Raw genomic sequence first — 17,334 nt, 5'->3', positions numbered from 1 at the left:
ATTAGCAGTACCTGCCATATTGTCCCCAAAGTTTAGGAAATATAAAGTAGATAAAATAGCTCCTAAAGAGCCATGTTTGAGAGGTAAGGTGATTTGGATGTGTGCCTGCCGCATTGTGTACAAACACCACATTTCCTGTCTGGATTCTAGCTTAGGCAAAACTGGTTCTGACAGCTGCAGCAGAAGCGGGCTGCGCACAACACTGCATGGCTAGTGCTTGTGATGTCTCAAGTCTTTCTTTTCTTCCATCCTTATATTAGTTTTGCAGCTCTTAAAACAAATTTTCTTCTGCTTTTTTAAAAAAGCAGATGTTTAGTCATTTCATCGTTTAAGAGAGGACAGCCTTCCTGAAGCTTGAGAAAGAAGTCTGAGACCAACCTTTGAATCTGAGAAATGCATTGTGTGGCAGGAAGCCAGGCCTGCTGTGCTGCAAGTCCAGTTTTAAAGTTTAAAATGTCCTACATGGGGGCATGTCATGCAATGAAATCCTAGCTGTGTGTCTGGCACTCTAGCCCAGGCAGGCTACAGTGAACTGCTTTTAGCATAAATGATTTCTGGTGCTGGGAAGCAAACAGAACGTGGCTGGCCCAGCAAGGGTAGTTTTTGAATTACTGGACAGAGGAGAGGGAGGACGAAGTTTGGGGCCTGAGAATCAGCAGTTTGTTACACGAGAGGGAGGTTGTTAAGGAGCTCTTTGCAGGAGATTGGCAAGGGCCTCACCTGCTAATTAATCATTAAATCTGAGCATCTCTTTGTATAAACAATTCAGCCTTCCCTCCCACTTCTTCCAGTAAATGCTGGTCTCCACTCAATGCTAATGTGAGAGGAATCCACTGCATTAAAAGTCGCTGCAGTGTTTTCTGCATTAAAATTTTAAAAGCCTCTTGCAGATTTTTGGGTGTAAAAACAGTGGCGTCGCTTTCCTGCTTTGTAAAATTTATTTACTGCTAAGCCTTGAAGGCTCAGGGGAGACAGCAACATATTTAAAATGATAGAACATGGAGATTAAGTTGTGTGGAACGGGACGCTCTTAACATTTCTGGTAAAAATGTCTTCTTAGTGCCAAGTGAGAACACAGGAATCTGATTAGCAGTTGTATTTCTCTCTCTCTCTCTCTCTCTCACACACACACACACACACACACACACACACACACACACACACACACACACACACACACACTTTTTAAGGTGAAAGTTTAGCCAAGGATTTCTTCACTTACCTTTGTTTAACTTCTGTGGCTCTGTTCCATCAGCCAACCGTTTGCCTACTGGGAGTGCTGCTCTTTCCATCCATTTTTATTTGTTTTTGATTTGCTAAGATATTTTTGCTCCGCCTGTCCTAAAAGTGGCTAAATGGCAAAAGTTTAAAAACCGATCCCCAAAATGGTGCCTGACTATCTTTCCCCTGGTGCCATCTTTTTTTTGTACTTTATTTATACCCCACCTTTCTCCCCAATAAGGACCTAAAGCAGCTTACATCTTTCTCCATTTTTTTTTCTTTGCAACAACCCTATGAGATATGTTGAGAGTATGTGACAGGCCCAAGGTCACTCAGCAAGCTTCCATGCAGAGCAGGGAATCAAATCTGAGTTGCCCAGACCCTAGTCTATCACTAGCCACCAGGGCTTTTTTTCAGCTGGAATGTGGTGGAACAGAGTTCTGGAACCTCTTGAAAGTGGTCACATGGCTGGTGGCCCCGCCCCCTGATCTCCAGACAGAGGGGAGTTTAGATTGCTCTCCACGCTGCCAAGCTCTTCACTTCTTCCCACAACAAAGACCCAGTCGTGGATTTTCTCAACCTCATTGGAGCAGAAAGTACTTCAGAAGAGCCCCAGAGGTGTCACTTTTGTGACTGGAGGGAGTACCCATTACTGCCTCCATCCTAGGAGCATGCTTGCCTTCGAACCTCCTGGTACCTTATGGAACCTACCAACTTTTTGTGATTGGACTCAGCCTCCACAGCAGCCATTTTATTGTGGTGTTCACTACCAATTCTCCAAGTTCCAAAATTGTCCCCAGGTTTAACAAGGGTAGAGACCCGTGGTTTTGAAACACAAACGGTAAAAATTACAAAACCATGAAACTCAAGCAATGAGAGATTGAACGGCAGATCAAGACACAAGATAAAAAACCCGGATGAGAATTAACAGTCCAAAGAATATAGAATGACTGGACCTGGCAGGTAAATGTAAGCCCAGTGGGCACTAGGAAAATCCCTCTGGGCAGAGTTTCAGAGCTGGCACAGCTGCCAAGGTCCTGGCTGTCTTGTACACCCACGTGCCAGTTCTCTCGATGTGATGGGGCTCAGAATACAAACGGGCTGAAGTGATCATTAAAATAAAGTGGTCCCAACCACAAAAGGGTTGCAAAAAAGGCCTTCTTGTGGCTGTCCCGCAGTTGTGTGATCCTCCTGTCCTGGAGATTCTCCAAAGCCAGTGTCTGAGCAGCTGGTTCACACCCGTGAATGTGTGTCCCCATCCCTTGATTTCTCTGCCTCTGAGAGTGTGCAGTGTCAATTGTGCGAATGGGCTACATTTTACAAGCTTCTAGGTGTTCTCACTGTGGTTGCATATGGCTTGTATCTCTGATGGCCCATTTGCCCATACGCTCCTTGACCCTGCAATAATCAGGTGAGAGACATGGGGAAGTGACCCAGGCCTGAATCTTCTTTGGAAGTGGTGCAAAAAAATTTTTTTTAATTCAGCTCGCATTTTGATGGCTAAGGATATTGTGCAACAGGAGCGGTCTTAGAGTTGCAGCTGGAGGTTTCATGACCATGGCTCCTTCTGAAGGAGCGCAAAACCTCGGCATCCAAAATAACCTTTGGTAGCTGGCCCTCGGAAATAGCCACATGGCTCAGAAAGACGAGGCTAAGTGGGAAAGTTCCACCAGGCTATAAATTGAGTTAACTGCCAAATGCTGAAATGAGACCCAAGAGGGCCATAATGAGTTCCTGCTATAATATTTTTGTTTTAGAAAAAGAGGCTGGAGAGTCCAGGAAACCTAGCTCTTGAGCTGCCCCTCCTCTACCTTGTAAAATCGGAGGATCATAGAAGCTTTTTTTACACCTAGAAACTGGATGATAGATTCAGACAAAGGAGTGTACTTCACACAGTGGGAAATGAACTCATAGAGTTCCTTGCCACAAGTTGTGGGGATGGCTGTTGCCTAGGAAGCCTTCCAAGGCAAATTCATGGAAGGAGGGGGACTAAATGGGGAACCTCCAAGTTCAGAAGAAGGTCTGTTGTGGGGGGTAGCAAACAGTGGAGAAAACTGCGGACTAAAATTGGGAGGAAGTCAACTTTTATAAAGTCTACCTGGAGACAAATTTTCATTGCCAACGCACAACCATTGACAAGCAAGCTTGTAGAAAGCATCTAGAATTCCTTGTGTGCAATGTATTCCAGCAACTTCCAAATTACCTTGGGATTTTGCTTTCAATGAAACTCTTTGCCACAGGAGTCCTCTTTGAAAAGGGAAAACAACATCGCTGATACAGAAACTTCTTTGGCAAGACTTGGGGGATCTGTATCCATGGAGGGGAGAAGCATCCTAGGGGTGTCCTTCAGGCCTTTGAGAGAGGAAGGTTTATTTTTATTTTTTTTATTTATGTCATTTATAGTCCGCCTTTCTCACTGAGACTCAAGGCGGATTACACAGTATGTGATTAGTACAATCAGTATCAAGGACACTTCCATGCAGTATCAAGGACATTTCATAAACAATGCCATAGGGTAAATAGATACAAGTTTAAAGACATAGTATTAAGAAGAATCCAATACAGAGTAGAAAAAAATACTGAAGCAGAATAGAATCAATTCTAGGACTAACATTAGGGGTACATAGGAATACATATTTAAAGCTGCAGATAATATGTAAGGCAATACAGTGATGAAGTCTATGGTCCCTAGAGGTAGCTCCTCTTCCAGCATGTTTTATAGCTACAACTCCTTGGCAATTTCTGTCTATTTGACTGAAGACTAAGATTCTTAGAACTGAGCAAAGTTCACAGGGGCCATTGGTTGCCAGTGGTGTCAGTAGCCACTGGGTAGAAATCTGTCCCCTGTCGAAACTTGTGGATGATGGATCTCTACTTCTGTACAGTTCCCGGAGCCCTCAGGCTACAAAAGGCTCTGTTGCTTGGGAAGCAAACACAATATTAGTGTGTCCCTGCAGCCATCTTAGAACTTTTTTGTCTGTGCTGACCCAGCATTTCTGTAGATCTCACACAACCACTGAAGGATGAGAAATAAATCTTAGCTCTCGGAAGCCCAATTGCAAACAATTGTGCCCCTCTCCCACAAAAGAGAGTGGTGTTTTGTAGCAAAAACTATGAGGACTGAAACAGAGGACATCTTTAGTTGTTAAAAAAATATATGGCGAGCTGGAGAACTGTATTTTGGTAGAATCTGCAAAGGAGTTTGCAGCAGCATGCTGTTTAACCTAAACCCTGTATAGTCTAGTAGAGAAGAAGTAGGCCTTAGATGTGAGAAGTATGGGACTGGAATTTTTAACTACTCTCACTTACTGGGAGTGTCGTGGCTGCTGCAGTGTGACCTTGAGCATAGCATGTATACGTGAGAATCCTTTGTTGATTTTGCCCCTTCGAAACTCCCAGTCACATCAGACACACACACAAAAATCCAGAGTCTAGGTTACAGTTAAACAAATAAAATAATGAATGTTAGAAACTTTGCGCACAGTAGTGTGAATTTTAGATTTCCTGTGCAATCCTAAGAACTCTTTCCAAGGATTAGACCTGGATTCTGGAATAGACTTGGATTCTGAGTAGATCTGCTTAGGATGAACTGCTAGTTAAGTGGCTTGGAGAACATGTTGCATCCCTCGTTTTAGAAGGGAAAGCACTGTGGGTCAGTGATGGAGCGCCTACTCCTCATGCAGTTGGAGGTTCTTGGGTGCTGGGAAAGATCTTCCTCGGCCTAAGATCAGGAAGAGTCACTGGCGATTGGAGGAGAAAAGATGGAACCTGGTGGCCCAATGGTTTGACTCAGTTTAAGGCAATGTCACATATGCATAGAAAAGTAAGTGGCCTTGCCCTTTGCCCTCCTTGATTCCAAGTAAGGGAGTACATTATTCAGAAGGGGCATTTTTGAAAGAGGAAAAGAAACCTTAGGGAAAAGCTAGAGCAAGTGAAGGATCTCCTTCAATGAAAGTATGGAAATTAATGACATGAGTTCAGGGTAATCATTGGAATTTTGTTACTGACTTTTCGCCATCCTCCTCATTCAAGAAACTGTAAGAGAAGTGGATATTCAGAAGTAAAGATTGCTGAGTAAAAACTTAAATAGCGCCTTGGGTTCTGTTTCCAACTGAGAAATCACAAGCAAAATAAGATAAAAGATGCACACTAAATCCGGGGACATCTTTCATATGATCAGGTTGTATTGATGGAGTCTGCAAGTTAGTTGCAAAATGTTCTTCTATGAGTGGAGCCTTACAAAGAGCTTTGTGCAATCTGGAACCTTACCCATTCCTGTTCCAACTAATTGGGTTACACCTATAAAATTGTCCACATGCGTGTCCCCACGTAAAGAAACTTGTGTAACCCAAAAGTCCAGGCTGCTATCAGGAGCTGGATCACAGATGGGTTGAGGCGGCTTGCTCTCCTTACTGATGGTCAGGGTCTATGACTGCACTGTAAGAATTTCACAGGCATGGAGAATGCATTTGGCTGTTATATGGATGTTTCCTGCAGAATCACTTCCAGAGGCATTTGAGTGGCAGAGGTCCTCTGCCTTCCAGAAAACAAATGAGACATCAAGGAAATAAATTTTTATATGAAATGCATAGTGTCTCTTGTCAACTACAATTCATGTATCTGATGAGGTGGGCTCTGGCTAACCATGATAAATCTTTCAGTGTTTTGAGTAGTACAAGCCTGCACCAGAATAGAAAGTTACTCCCTAATATATAATCTAAATCTTTCAGCCAATAAACCAAATAATTGTAAACAGTTTTAATATGTAAAGTGCTAACTGTGAACAAAGCGCTACTAATAAATATGTTAAATACAATCAATATAAATAATGTTCAGACATCAGATCAATGCATATACTATCAATCAGTCAATAAATAATTTCATCAATAAATAGCAACCAGAATTCAAACAGTTTACAATCCAATTAATCTTGTTGAGCCTGCAACAAATATGATTATTCCCACTTGTCCTCTCCCCCACTGAAGCTAATTCTAAGTACCTATGACCCACCTGTTTGCCAATCTTGCACAGACACCCAGTTTTTCCAACAGACTGTTCATCTTTTGGTAGACCCATTTGTGGCTGTTTGGAGGCTTCAACTCTTCCTAACAGCAAAGCAGAATTGGCTTTTCACACATGCACATTCTCACACAATGTAATGGAGTTCTACACTGCTCCTTGTTGCATCATTACACTCTTTGTTGGGCAATTGTATGAATAGTTCAATCAGTCATAAATCATATAAATCGGTCATAAATAAATGCTGTGCTGAAAAAAAAATCTCACTATTTAGTGTTTGTCTAAATCAACCTTAGCAATGTTAATGGCTGCCAATCTGTTTGGATTGACAACATCCTTGCTTATGTGTAGTTTTGCAAAAACCCGACGCAAACTTGTTTGGTAGGCATTCACATCATTTGGTGCCAACTGGAACTGCCCTAATGATTGGCTTGGCTACTCTCTGATCGACACAGTCAGTTCGACAATTGGACACGTTTGCTGCAAAATTTGCAGCCTCCTTCCTTACCTGTAACAGGGATAGACGGAGATTCTTAGATTCTTCCTCCTTCATTTCTTCCCACCTCCCTTTCCTCCTCTTGTTTGTCTCCCTTGTGCCAAATTTTTACCTGAAAATACATCTTAGCAGGGACCTGTCATCTTGTATTTTGCAAATCTCCAAGCAGTCTGATGGCATTTTATGATATCGTTGTTGTTGGTTTTGTCATTTACTATTACCTCTCTACAAATCCCGGGTTTTTTTGCTTCTCCTGACTCAAGACTTTTTGCCAGGGACTCAAGGGGCTGGATTCAGTTGGTATCCCTGATCTTCAGCCCCTTTGCTTGCTTTTGCGGTTAATCATTTCCATAGTGCTTTCATGCAGCTTTAATGAGCAGATTCTTTCTTTTAATGACCCTTATCTCCTTCAGCCACCTCCATGATGTTGACCGTTTATTGCCACTTTCTGGCTTTTAAAAAAAGAAAGCAAACACATGTGCCTCTCTTTTTAAAAAAGTACAAAAAACAGTGTTGCTTGTCCTTGGTCAGGCACACTTGCAAGCAGCCTCTGGGCCGCATGTTTTGAGTTGGGTGGCACTGCACCACCAACATTGCCCTGTAATCTGTGCCCCTGGTAAGAGTCATCTGTTGCCCAGCTGTGCTCTTGCCTCTTTGACCTGAACTTGCTGTGTTGATTGGCCCTTTCCTGGGCCTTCTGAAAGTTACTTTCAGATTCCTTCTGAGCAGCCACAAAGCCTGACATGGAGTTACAGCCGAAGATCTGGATTCTTTTTGTTTCTTGGCTGCAAAACAGAGCAAAATGTCCCCAGACAGCCGAATACGCAATGCTGCCATTTGCTTCACCTTTCCAAGCACTGTCTACTCTGACTGGGTGAGTGCAGGGTTGAAAGATACTTCTGCATCACTTGTTACCTGTAAGATCCTTTTTACTGGCCAGAACTGAGCATAGAACATGTTCTCTGTCACTGAGCTATGGACACTCCCCTTACCTTATGAAACTTTATATGAAGCTGGCTCAAAATTGTCTCTTTGGATTGATAGCAGCTCTCCAGAATCTCAGGCAGAGAAAGGTCAGTTCCAAGATGAGTTTCTTGAACTAGAGATGGGTGGGGTGGGGGTGGGGGTGGGGGTTGGACCTGGGACCTTTTCCGTGCAAAGCAAGTGCACAACCACTGAGCCGTAGCAGATGCCCACATTTTCATGTAGTTGTCGTTTTGTGAGCAAAGATTTTGGTAGTTAATGCTTATGTTATTACTTCGGCTATTTGCTGTTGTTTGTTTTAATTGTTCAAGTAGACCTAAGTTTTGAATTGAGTATTTTCTGTGCAGTTGTGATTTTATTGTGCAGGCTGCATTTGGAAAGTGACAAATGTTTAAAATAAACAGCGCTGCACTAGCAGATTGCTGTCTTCTTTTATGGGTTTGCTACTATGGTTCAAAAGCAGTAGGGAGTGAAGTTGTTTAGCAAGTGGAAGGTTTTTTCCCAGCAGCTATCTTCATGCCAGGAAAACTTCAGCTGTTATGTTTCTGCATGTCAATCTGCTGTTAAAGGCGCAGGAGCTCAGTCGCTTTTTGAAAGGATGGCAACCTTGGAAAGCATCTACACATTTAATAGCATTTTTCCTTCCCCTGTGTTGCTAAGAATGCTTTTATGAATGCCATTAATGCAGAATAAAGTTATTTTTAAATTGGAGGTATTTTCTAGCTGTATGTATTTCAAGCAAAGCCCGCAAATATGAAAATTGTTTGTGAAAATGGCATGTCCTCAAGAATAAGATGTCTTGTTCTCCCTCCTCCCTCATCAGTTTAAGAGGAAAAAACTGTGTCGTTGCATTATTGCCTTCGAGAGATGTGGGTTTGGTGAGAAAAAAGACTAGGATTAGAGAGAGAGTCAATTTCAAGCAGTTATTGACGTGAATCAACTGACTTTTCCAGCTCAAGAGAATTTCCTTAAAATTCACTTGCTTGTCAATTTCGCATTTCCCAATAACAACCTTGGAACCTGTCTGAGTGTATGTTTCTGAATTAAAATCATCCTGCACTAAAGGATATATTTTCTTGGTGGGCAGGCATCGTTCTTTCACCTCCTGTCCTTGGCTTAGAGCTCAAGGACTGGACCAGCTTTCTGGGCAAAGGTGATGCTTCTGAGATTCTCTCTGCACCTGTGAGCTGCTTCAGGGAATCCAGGTGCATCTTCCTGTCTTTCCCTTGGGGTGTGTTGCTGTCCCTATCTATGGCAGAGGAAGGGGGGGGGGATGGCCTCGTTGGGCCTCCTTGCAGCAAAGGGCTCATAGTAGTGGCTTTCTACAGCATCCTAGCTGAATTTTGGAGGGCATGCGTCATAATGTGAAGATCATTCTATGGAGAGATGACTTTGACTGGCCTTGCCTACTTTCGTCTGTACACCACCAGAGCTTAGAAGTCTTCCCCTCCACCTCAGGGGTGGACTTATGAACACAGAACAGCTACTCTGTGAAAGAGCATCTGGCCTGTGCTCAGGGTGCTGCCTGTTCTCCCCCCCCCCCCACACACACACACACAAAAAAGCCCTCCCTTCTTCCTTGATCGCAATCCTGTTGAGCTTGGCACCAGTGGGATCAGAATCACAACTAAAGCATCAGTTTTTGTTACAACACTTTTCTTGAGAACCAGTTCCTGAATGGTGCAGGTGTGTTTTGTACAGCTAACGAATTGCAATATAGTTTATTTTTTTAAAACCACGAAGTCTTCTGCAAGCTGACTGTAGAACTGCTTTTCAAGAAAAAAGCATGCACTTGGGACTGTCACTTTTTCCTCCTTGGGCAACTCCTTTGCGTTCACTGTCTGTACAACAAGAAGGAATTCAACAAGCACTGCTGCATTCCCCATGGATTGAGCTCTGTAACTGGCAAGTGCTTCACCTGTGCACTTCTGCCTGCTGCTTTACTACTAAAGGCACAAGAGGCCTGCCAGAAGAAAACTGGCAACTCACAACCATGCCTCTGAACAACTAAGAAGAAGCATCTCTCTGGGCATCTGGTTGTCCAATATGGGATTTTGGGTCTGATCCAGAGTGGCTGGTGTTTGGGTTTTGCTTTGTTTTGTTGTCCAGAGAGACATTTCCAGGACTTGAAGAGTCTAATGATGCAGGAAAATCAAAAATGTTACATTGGATTTCTGGAAAAGATCTTTCGTGGCTCGATGTGCTGTGGTAGTCCAGAAAAATGTGGATATTCTTGAAACTCTTGCTCCAGATTCTTTCACCTAAGCGGCACCAAAATGACCTCCAGGTCTCCTTAGGGAGGCGTTTGGTGTCTCCACGAGGCAGGGCCTGGGCTGACTGGATGAATCCAGCAAACGGTCTCTTGTGAAGGCAAAAAGATGGGTCCTTTGTGGCAACAACCTGCTTGAAAGGAGGCTGGGGCAATGACGGGCGCCAAACAGCTGGACTTCGTAAGGAGACGTGGGAACTAGTCCACTCCGGGATTTCCTCCCGTCTTAACTTGTGCACATTTCCAACTCCTGTTTCCTTTTTCCAAGTCCAAAAAAGCTTATCTTTGGGAAGGGGGGAGGGCAGGAATTGTGGGGTTGTGTTTATCTTGCCTGCTGAGAATTTTGGCTCTGAAGTCCCGCACAGGCTTCCCGGCTCTTATTTCTGAAACAGCACATGTCTGCGCTGGGGAGTTTCAAGTTTTATCATTATTTCCCCCCCCCATATTCCCCCCCCGGTTTAAAAAAAACATTTTTTCCCTCTGCAAACTGTGAAAGTAGAAGAAGCTGAGGAGGGAGACTGTGTCAGTGAAGGGACGACGACGACGACAAAGCAATGTCGCTAAACAGCAAGAAAAGTTGCGGCAGACCCTCTTACTACTACCGACTTCTCCGGAGGTCCCGACTTCAGAGACAACGCAGCAGATCCCGGAGTCGCAACAGGCCACTGAACAGGGGTAATTCTCTCGCCAAATGTTTGTTGAATGGAAAGGGTTCCCCAAAAGTTCTCTTTTAAAAGCCGCTGCCTCGAAGACCGAAGTCTAATGTCCCCTGAGCTTTTAAAAAAACAACAGTGGGAGGTACCAAAGGTGAGATTGTTATCGGACTCCGAGCTGTGAGGGCAGGGCTGTGTGTACCTGAATGTTTGCTGAATGGGGCTCCTGGAGCATCCTGTCCCAGGAGCTGGGAGCAGACAAAAAAGAGTGGGTTGTTCTCCCAGCCCCCAGGCACTGAAAGCCACTGTGAGTAAATACTGTGGTTATGTTTCCAGAGGAGGGCAGGCTTGGACTTTGGCGACTCTCTCGGTGGGAAGGGAATTCGGAAGCTGCGGGGGGGGGGGACTGCCAAGAATGTGCCTCTGTGTGTGTACCGCTGTGGCCCTGGCTCGGTGCTTGCTTCGGACAATATTACAGGCTAGGACTAGATGCGATCCCACTCATGTATGTAGATCCCACTCATGTATGTAGATCCCACTCATGTATGTAGATCCCACTCATGTATGTAGATCCCACTCATGTATGTATGGAGAATGAGTGTCCTGTCTTGTTCTGTGTGGCTGCTGCTTTCCCCATGGGTTGAGCTCTGTAATTTGCAAACGCTTCACCCGTTGCACTTCTGCCTGCTACTTTCCTATTCAAGGTAAAAGAGGCCTGCCCGAAGAAAACTGGCAACTCACAACCACACCTCTGAACAATTAAGAAGAAGCATCTGTCTGGGCATCTGGTTGTCCAATATGGGATTTTGGGTCTGATCCAGAGTGGCTGGTGTTTGGGTTTTGCTTTGTTGTCCAGAGAGACGTTTCCAGGACTTGAAGAGTCTAATGATGCAGGAAAATCAAAAAAGATCTTTTGTGGCAAGATGTGCTGCGGTAGTCCAGAAAAATGCTGATATTCTTGAAACCCTTGCCCCGGATTAGCTATGGTTTTCTACGGTGTAAAAAGCCAGTCCAAACATCCTGCCTCGGGTCTGAATTAGTGAGAAGCGCTGTCTACGTATCTTGAAGAGTAATGTGCCATTACCGGTTGCATTCTTTGGCTAGGCAATCATAGTGTCGCTATCCCTCGGCTTGGCATGGCAATGGAATTAGGAGCTGATCTTTGCTTAGTGGCTGTCTTGAATGTGCCTTGAGGCCTTCCACTTGTGAGGAAGTGTCTGAAATTGTGTTCCCTGTCTGAGGCGCGGTGAGGGGGCTGACTTACATTTAGGGTGGCTCAAAAGGATGGGATAAGACAGTGGTTGGTGGAGCAGAGTTGTTTCAGAAGGAGAGCACTGGCCTGGTGTTGCACTGGGGCTAGCATGCCTTCCCTGTTTGTCTGCACCCCCACCGTACCTACTTAACCGATGTGCTTGTAAATAAAACGGATCCTTGACAGTGAATTACAGTGTCTGAGAGATGAAGCCTCAGAAGTTATGCCAACTTTCTATTTTGCATTCCACCTATTTTTGGAAAAGGTGCAAGAATCAGACATGGGTTCATGCTTAAAAGTTAGCATGACAATCAGACCGCACATGCCAAATTCCGGTCTGATACTTCAGTGTTTAAACAGAATTATTCCGCCACAAACACATGTGGAATGATCAACAGGCTAATTCAGGGCTTTGAAAAAAAAATGAAATATGTAAGTTGAGATATATTGGAGGAGTAGATGGGGTGCTAGAAGAGAATGGCAGGATAAGATTTTTTTTTTATGAGACTAGAGTACTTCTTAGAGATGCTTTATAGAAAGGGAAGTGATAGAGGTAAGCAGTTGCTGATAATCCCAATGCAAAGCGTGCGTAGATTTATGCCTGTGCACTAGAACAATTGTGCAGGGTGTTTCTGTGTATATTTATTCCTTATTGTGAGATCTCTTGAGAGCCACTTCCTAATAAAGGACTCACAGCCAGCAGAGTTCAGTCTGCAGAAACGTTATGGATTTATTAATTAAAAGGTCAGTTACCAGTAATGTTAAGTGGTACATGATTTTCAGTTATGTAAATGGGCTTTCTCATACTGGCTCCTTGTTGGTCCCTTGCACTGAATGTTTACATAGCTTGGCTCTATAATTATAAAAGGCTGCTGACTCCGGGGCTGCTTAAACCAGATGTACCTACCAGCAACCTCCACAATGTCGTATGCAGCTATGGTGACACTGGAGCGCTTGCAAGATGTTTTGAAAGTGCTTCTCACACACTGTTTTGTACTACAACAACCTTGCAGGGATAGGCCAGTGTTAATATCCCCAGTAGGGGCTGTGAGACAAGTGACTTGCCTTCGGCCACCTAGTGAGTTAATGGTGGAGGCAAGATTTAACTTGGGAACTTCTTGGTTCAAAGCTGGGTCTCCCAGTCACTATTCTTTCTGGCAGATGAGAACTCTCTTTTTTTGAGAGAGAGAGAGAGAGATGCATTTCCCCCAGTTCAAAACACTTTATATGCTTTCATTTCCTTTGATTTCACTGTGGGAAACATTTCAGGCTACAAGTCTAATTTGGATGAAATTTTTGGGGATTGTGCACTTCATGTAAGGGGTCCAGAAAGAGAGGAGAAAGAATTGTGGTTTTATAGACAAAGTGAAAGTACAGAAAAGTGAATGGCATTTGTCATTCATTCATTATTATTCCCAGTCACCTTTGTTTCCTTAATGAGCATGCCAAATAGGGCTTTGGGAGGTTATTTTGCATTGGAAATAAATGCATAATCCGCTGATTCTCAGTTGCAGATAATGTTGGGTTGGTTAATCATAACGCACCTTACTCCTTTTTTGTGTCTTCTCTTGAATATGCCCCCTCGCATATTTTCTGGGAGCAGCAGAAAGCAGAGTTCTGTCCTTGGTGATTGCTGCAGTGGTCTTAACCAACGTGTTCATTTTTTTTTAATGCGCTTGCTCGTCCAATTCATTCATTCGACTCCAGGCAGCTACTGACCCAGATGCAGTTTTAAAAATAAGATGATCTCTGGCACTTTCTCTTCCAGGACAGGCAGTGCTTGTTTTTTGCCTCCAGTGCACAAATTAAAGCAAGAGAGGGGAGAAATTTAGCTATGCATATCTGCTAATTCAAACTGGGGGGGGGGGACTAAGACACTGTGCAGCAGAGCTGGGAAATGGTTAGAAGTTTGTGATTGCCAGCTTGAAAATTCTGGAAGGAAGCATCAGATTCCAAGGCCCTAGCTTTTCACAGGGTTGAGGGCAATTGTTCTAATTGATGAAAGGTGGCACTTGGATTTTGCCAGCTCTGGCGTATAAGGGCTTATTTGTTTATAACTCTGGATTCTTGCCTGTTTTCAGGGCTCCCCTCACCCCAGTTTCCCCAGGCCATGACAGCTGAAACAGTGTTTTTTCTGAACTAAAACTGGAGGTTTGCTGGCTCCTGCGTGCAACATGGGTGCATTGGTAAAAACAGTCTGTCCAGCCAAGTAGCCCAGCCCTTGCATTTCTTCATGCAATCACTGTTTTGAGTGTAGGAAACCAGAACAGTGACTCAAGCAGAGGTACAACAGACAGCCTTCTGTGAGCACAGAAGATTCTGCTGTGTTTCTAAACCAAGAGTGATTGGTCCAATGCAGAGACAGGTGCAGGGTTACTTGTTTCCAATGGTGGCACATTGAAAAAAGGCAAGGCCATAGCAGCACAGTACAGCATGCCAAGATGCTTCAGGCATCTTCCCCTGATGATGCAAGGAGTTTTAATTTATCTCACTGTGGCTCAAGAGCTTCTCACTTGGTTATGACCATTAAAATGAAGGGGGCAGCCCTTGCAAGTCAGGGTGCTCTGTTGGCAGGTTCTGGGGCTCTATAAGAAATCACCTTGGCTCCATTGCTGGCATGCTTGAGCAGCACCATTTTCTGCTGAGTCAGATCGGGTCTATCCAGCCAGGGACTCTATTCTCTAATACAGCAGCTCTGCAAGTCTTAGGCAGACGGAAGTCCTTTCCCAATACTTGCTACCTGAGAATCCTTTAACTGGCAATGCCATTCTGGTGGCAAGAATTATGCTGATCATGGCCAAGTATCTCTCCACCATGTTTTCCTTAAAGAAATAAAAGATTCTGTATCTGCTGCTCAAGATCCTTGGATCAAAGGAGCTTGAAAGGAAAGGAACTGGCAATTCCAGAGACTGAACCTGGGACCTCTTGCATATGCAGCAGGCAGTCTGCCACTGAGCTGTAGCCTTTGCCTATGCGTGTGCGCATGTGCACACTCTGTCAAGTAGAAACTGTGTTAAAGAATGACTAAGCATAACTTGGGGTCATCATGAAACCCAGCTGCTTGGTTGATAGCTCTCCAAGCGATCTCACTCTCTCCCATCACGTCATCTTTGTTTAGGAGGGTGGCCACAAAACCTTTTCTGTTGGAAAGTGCTGGGTAGGCCTAGGTTCCTCTTTTGCCCTTGCTCTCTGAGTCATGTCAACTAAAAGCTGGACAACACGAGGAAATGAGTTCAGAATGCCCACTGCTTTCCCCCTCCAGGTGACTCCCATCCAATGTTGAGAGGGCTTAAGGGAGGGTGGTTTGAATTACTCTGGAGACGTGCAGATTATAAACGTTGGATTGGAATCTCCCTGCCCCAAGCACAGAACAATATCAAAAGAAGACTGGTAGGGGTCTAGGAAGAAAATGGTGTTCAAACGTTTAATAGTGGAGTCTTCTCTATCGTCATTGACCCAAATTCAGATAATTGGCCCTGCTTAAAATGAAATCTAGCCCTCTGAACATTTATCTGTCTAGTCAAACAATTGCCCAAGCAAGCCATGCTTAAGTAGAAAATACAAGTATTTTGTTCTGACTGGAAACAAAATCCTCCCCCACCCTCTGAGAGTTGTTTTTAAGAAAAAAAAGCCCCCCCCCTGCCATACTTTTAAAAGAGTAACTGGCCTGGATTGTTCCTCGGCTTTCTTTTGTGGCCATTTCCCACTCAGACCCATTCTCAGCTTTGGGATTTGGTCTGGGTGTCTTAATGGAGCAATTGAGAAATGTGTGCCTAAAAGCACCAGGAGATAAGCCTGTTTGTTTGGAAATGTTGATCCTGGTACCACATTGTTGATGTTGGGTGTTGGGGTTCCCAAAAGAGCTTCTCAGCATGTATGGCAAAGGGCATGCCCCAGCTGACATCTCAAACAGATGGCTTTTCTGCTCTTTTATAGAGAAATGCTGATAGATCTTGTTTAAGGGTCAGCATGCTGAACGTATTGTAACGCCGACAGTAAACAGGCAGGCCAAATACATTCTGGGATTTGGAGCAGCCCCTTGTGTCCTTCCCGACAGCGAGGCCTGTAAAAAGCATCTTTATTGAATTCAAACACTAGTGCATTATCTCTATTTCTGCTTAAATATGGCCCACCAGCCCCCATTCGCAGTCTTTAGCTTTGTGGCTCTGGTGGCTTGGAATGTTCACAAATTGGTGGTCTTAGGGAGGGTGCAAGGGACTCTGGTACCCGGTGCTGCTGCCTTGTGCGAGCAGAAGGAACTGTTGATTTATTTATTATTTATTCATTTTGTTAGACTTATACCCTGCCCTCCCCACGAACGGGCTCAGGGCAGCTCGCATCATAATTAAAACACAATAAATAGTGAACTTGAAAAACAGATTTTAAAACTTATATTAAAATACTCTGGTGCCATTATATATAAGCTACTTTGGATACTAATAAAAGACCTGCATAGGTCATAGCTGTGGGTAAAACACATAGCTGAGGGCAGTCATAGAAGAGGTAGCGATCTTAGATAGGATAAGGGGAGGACACTCACTGGTCCTCAACCAAAGGCCTGGCGGAACATCTCCGTTTTACGGGCCCTGTGGAACTGTAATAGGTCTCACAGGGCCCGGATCTCCAATGGGAGAGTGTTCCACCAGGCTGGGGCCAGGGCAGAAAAAGCCCTGGCCCTGGTGGAGGCCAGCCAGATGTCCCTTGGGCTGGGGACCACTAGGAGTTGTTTATCTGCCGAGCGTAGCACCCTGCAAGGGACGTAATGGGAGAGGCGGTCCTGCCTCTATGATCTTCTCTCTATCCTGCTTTGGTTTGCATCAAGACAGTTGGCTAGAGGGTACTACTGCAGTCTGTCAGGTAACATGGGGAGGGGAAAACCATAGGAAAGCTGGAGAAGGTACCCTGGATCCTCAGTCTGAGCAACTTGCTGCATGAGGAGTGAGGTATCCAGCTGGAATCTCCACCTTCATAGGGCCAGGTGGAGCCCTTTTGGCCACTTCGAGTCATCTGCAGTGCTTCATTCTGGCTTGTGGGCCGATACTCTGGGACTGTCTGTCTGCCTGCTCCGAACTCTCAAGTGCTAGTTTTGCTTCCAGGTTGCCAGGCCTGATGGGGATGTATAACTATAAGCATTAAAATGATAACAGAGGCCAGACCCAGCCAGCCTGCTTGCCTGCTCAGAACTGTAAATGCTGGTCTTGCTTCCAATCTGCCAACCCTGATGGGGATCTGTGACTCAGTTTCTGTGGTGGAAGTGAAAGGTCAGTTTGGCTAGGAGAAGAGAACGTGCACAGTGACCCGGGGATGAGAGCTGCTGTGCACAGTCTGCAAGGGATTAATTTTGTATATTGTCTTTGAACTCCTCAGCCAGATATTTCACTATGGATATTTGGTATTCTGTTGCTTAATGAGAAAATAACATAGGGTAGAGATTTCCCAC

The 17,334-nt window shown here is 44.5% G+C and overlaps 1 protein-coding gene across 6 annotated transcripts in view; it reads left to right on the top strand.

The window, feature by feature from the left end:
- DAB2IP (DAB2 interacting protein) overlaps nt 1-17,334 on the top strand; it is a 262,662-nt gene that overhangs the window by 34,153 nt on the left and 211,175 nt on the right. Inside the window, exon 1 of one of the 6 annotated variants that reach the window (XM_054997155.1) lies at nt 9,471-10,664. The exons of 4 other annotated variants lie outside the window; for them this stretch is intronic. In XM_054997155.1, coding sequence (XP_054853130.1) covers nt 10,544-10,664 — 121 coding nt within the window. In that variant the 5' untranslated portion in view covers nt 9,471-10,543. Of the gene's footprint in view, nt 1-9,470; nt 10,665-11,271; nt 11,347-17,334 lie in introns of those variants that run through there. One more of the 6 variants, XM_054997162.1, reaches the window with a different exon arrangement.

This window comes from Eublepharis macularius, chromosome 14 (assembly GCF_028583425.1).
Source record: "Eublepharis macularius isolate TG4126 chromosome 14, MPM_Emac_v1.0, whole genome shotgun sequence".
In the NCBI taxonomy this organism is placed as follows: domain Eukaryota; kingdom Metazoa; phylum Chordata; class Lepidosauria; order Squamata; family Eublepharidae; genus Eublepharis; species Eublepharis macularius.
Note: the sequence above shows the minus strand (reverse complement) of the source record. Positions and strands in the feature narration are given on the sequence as shown.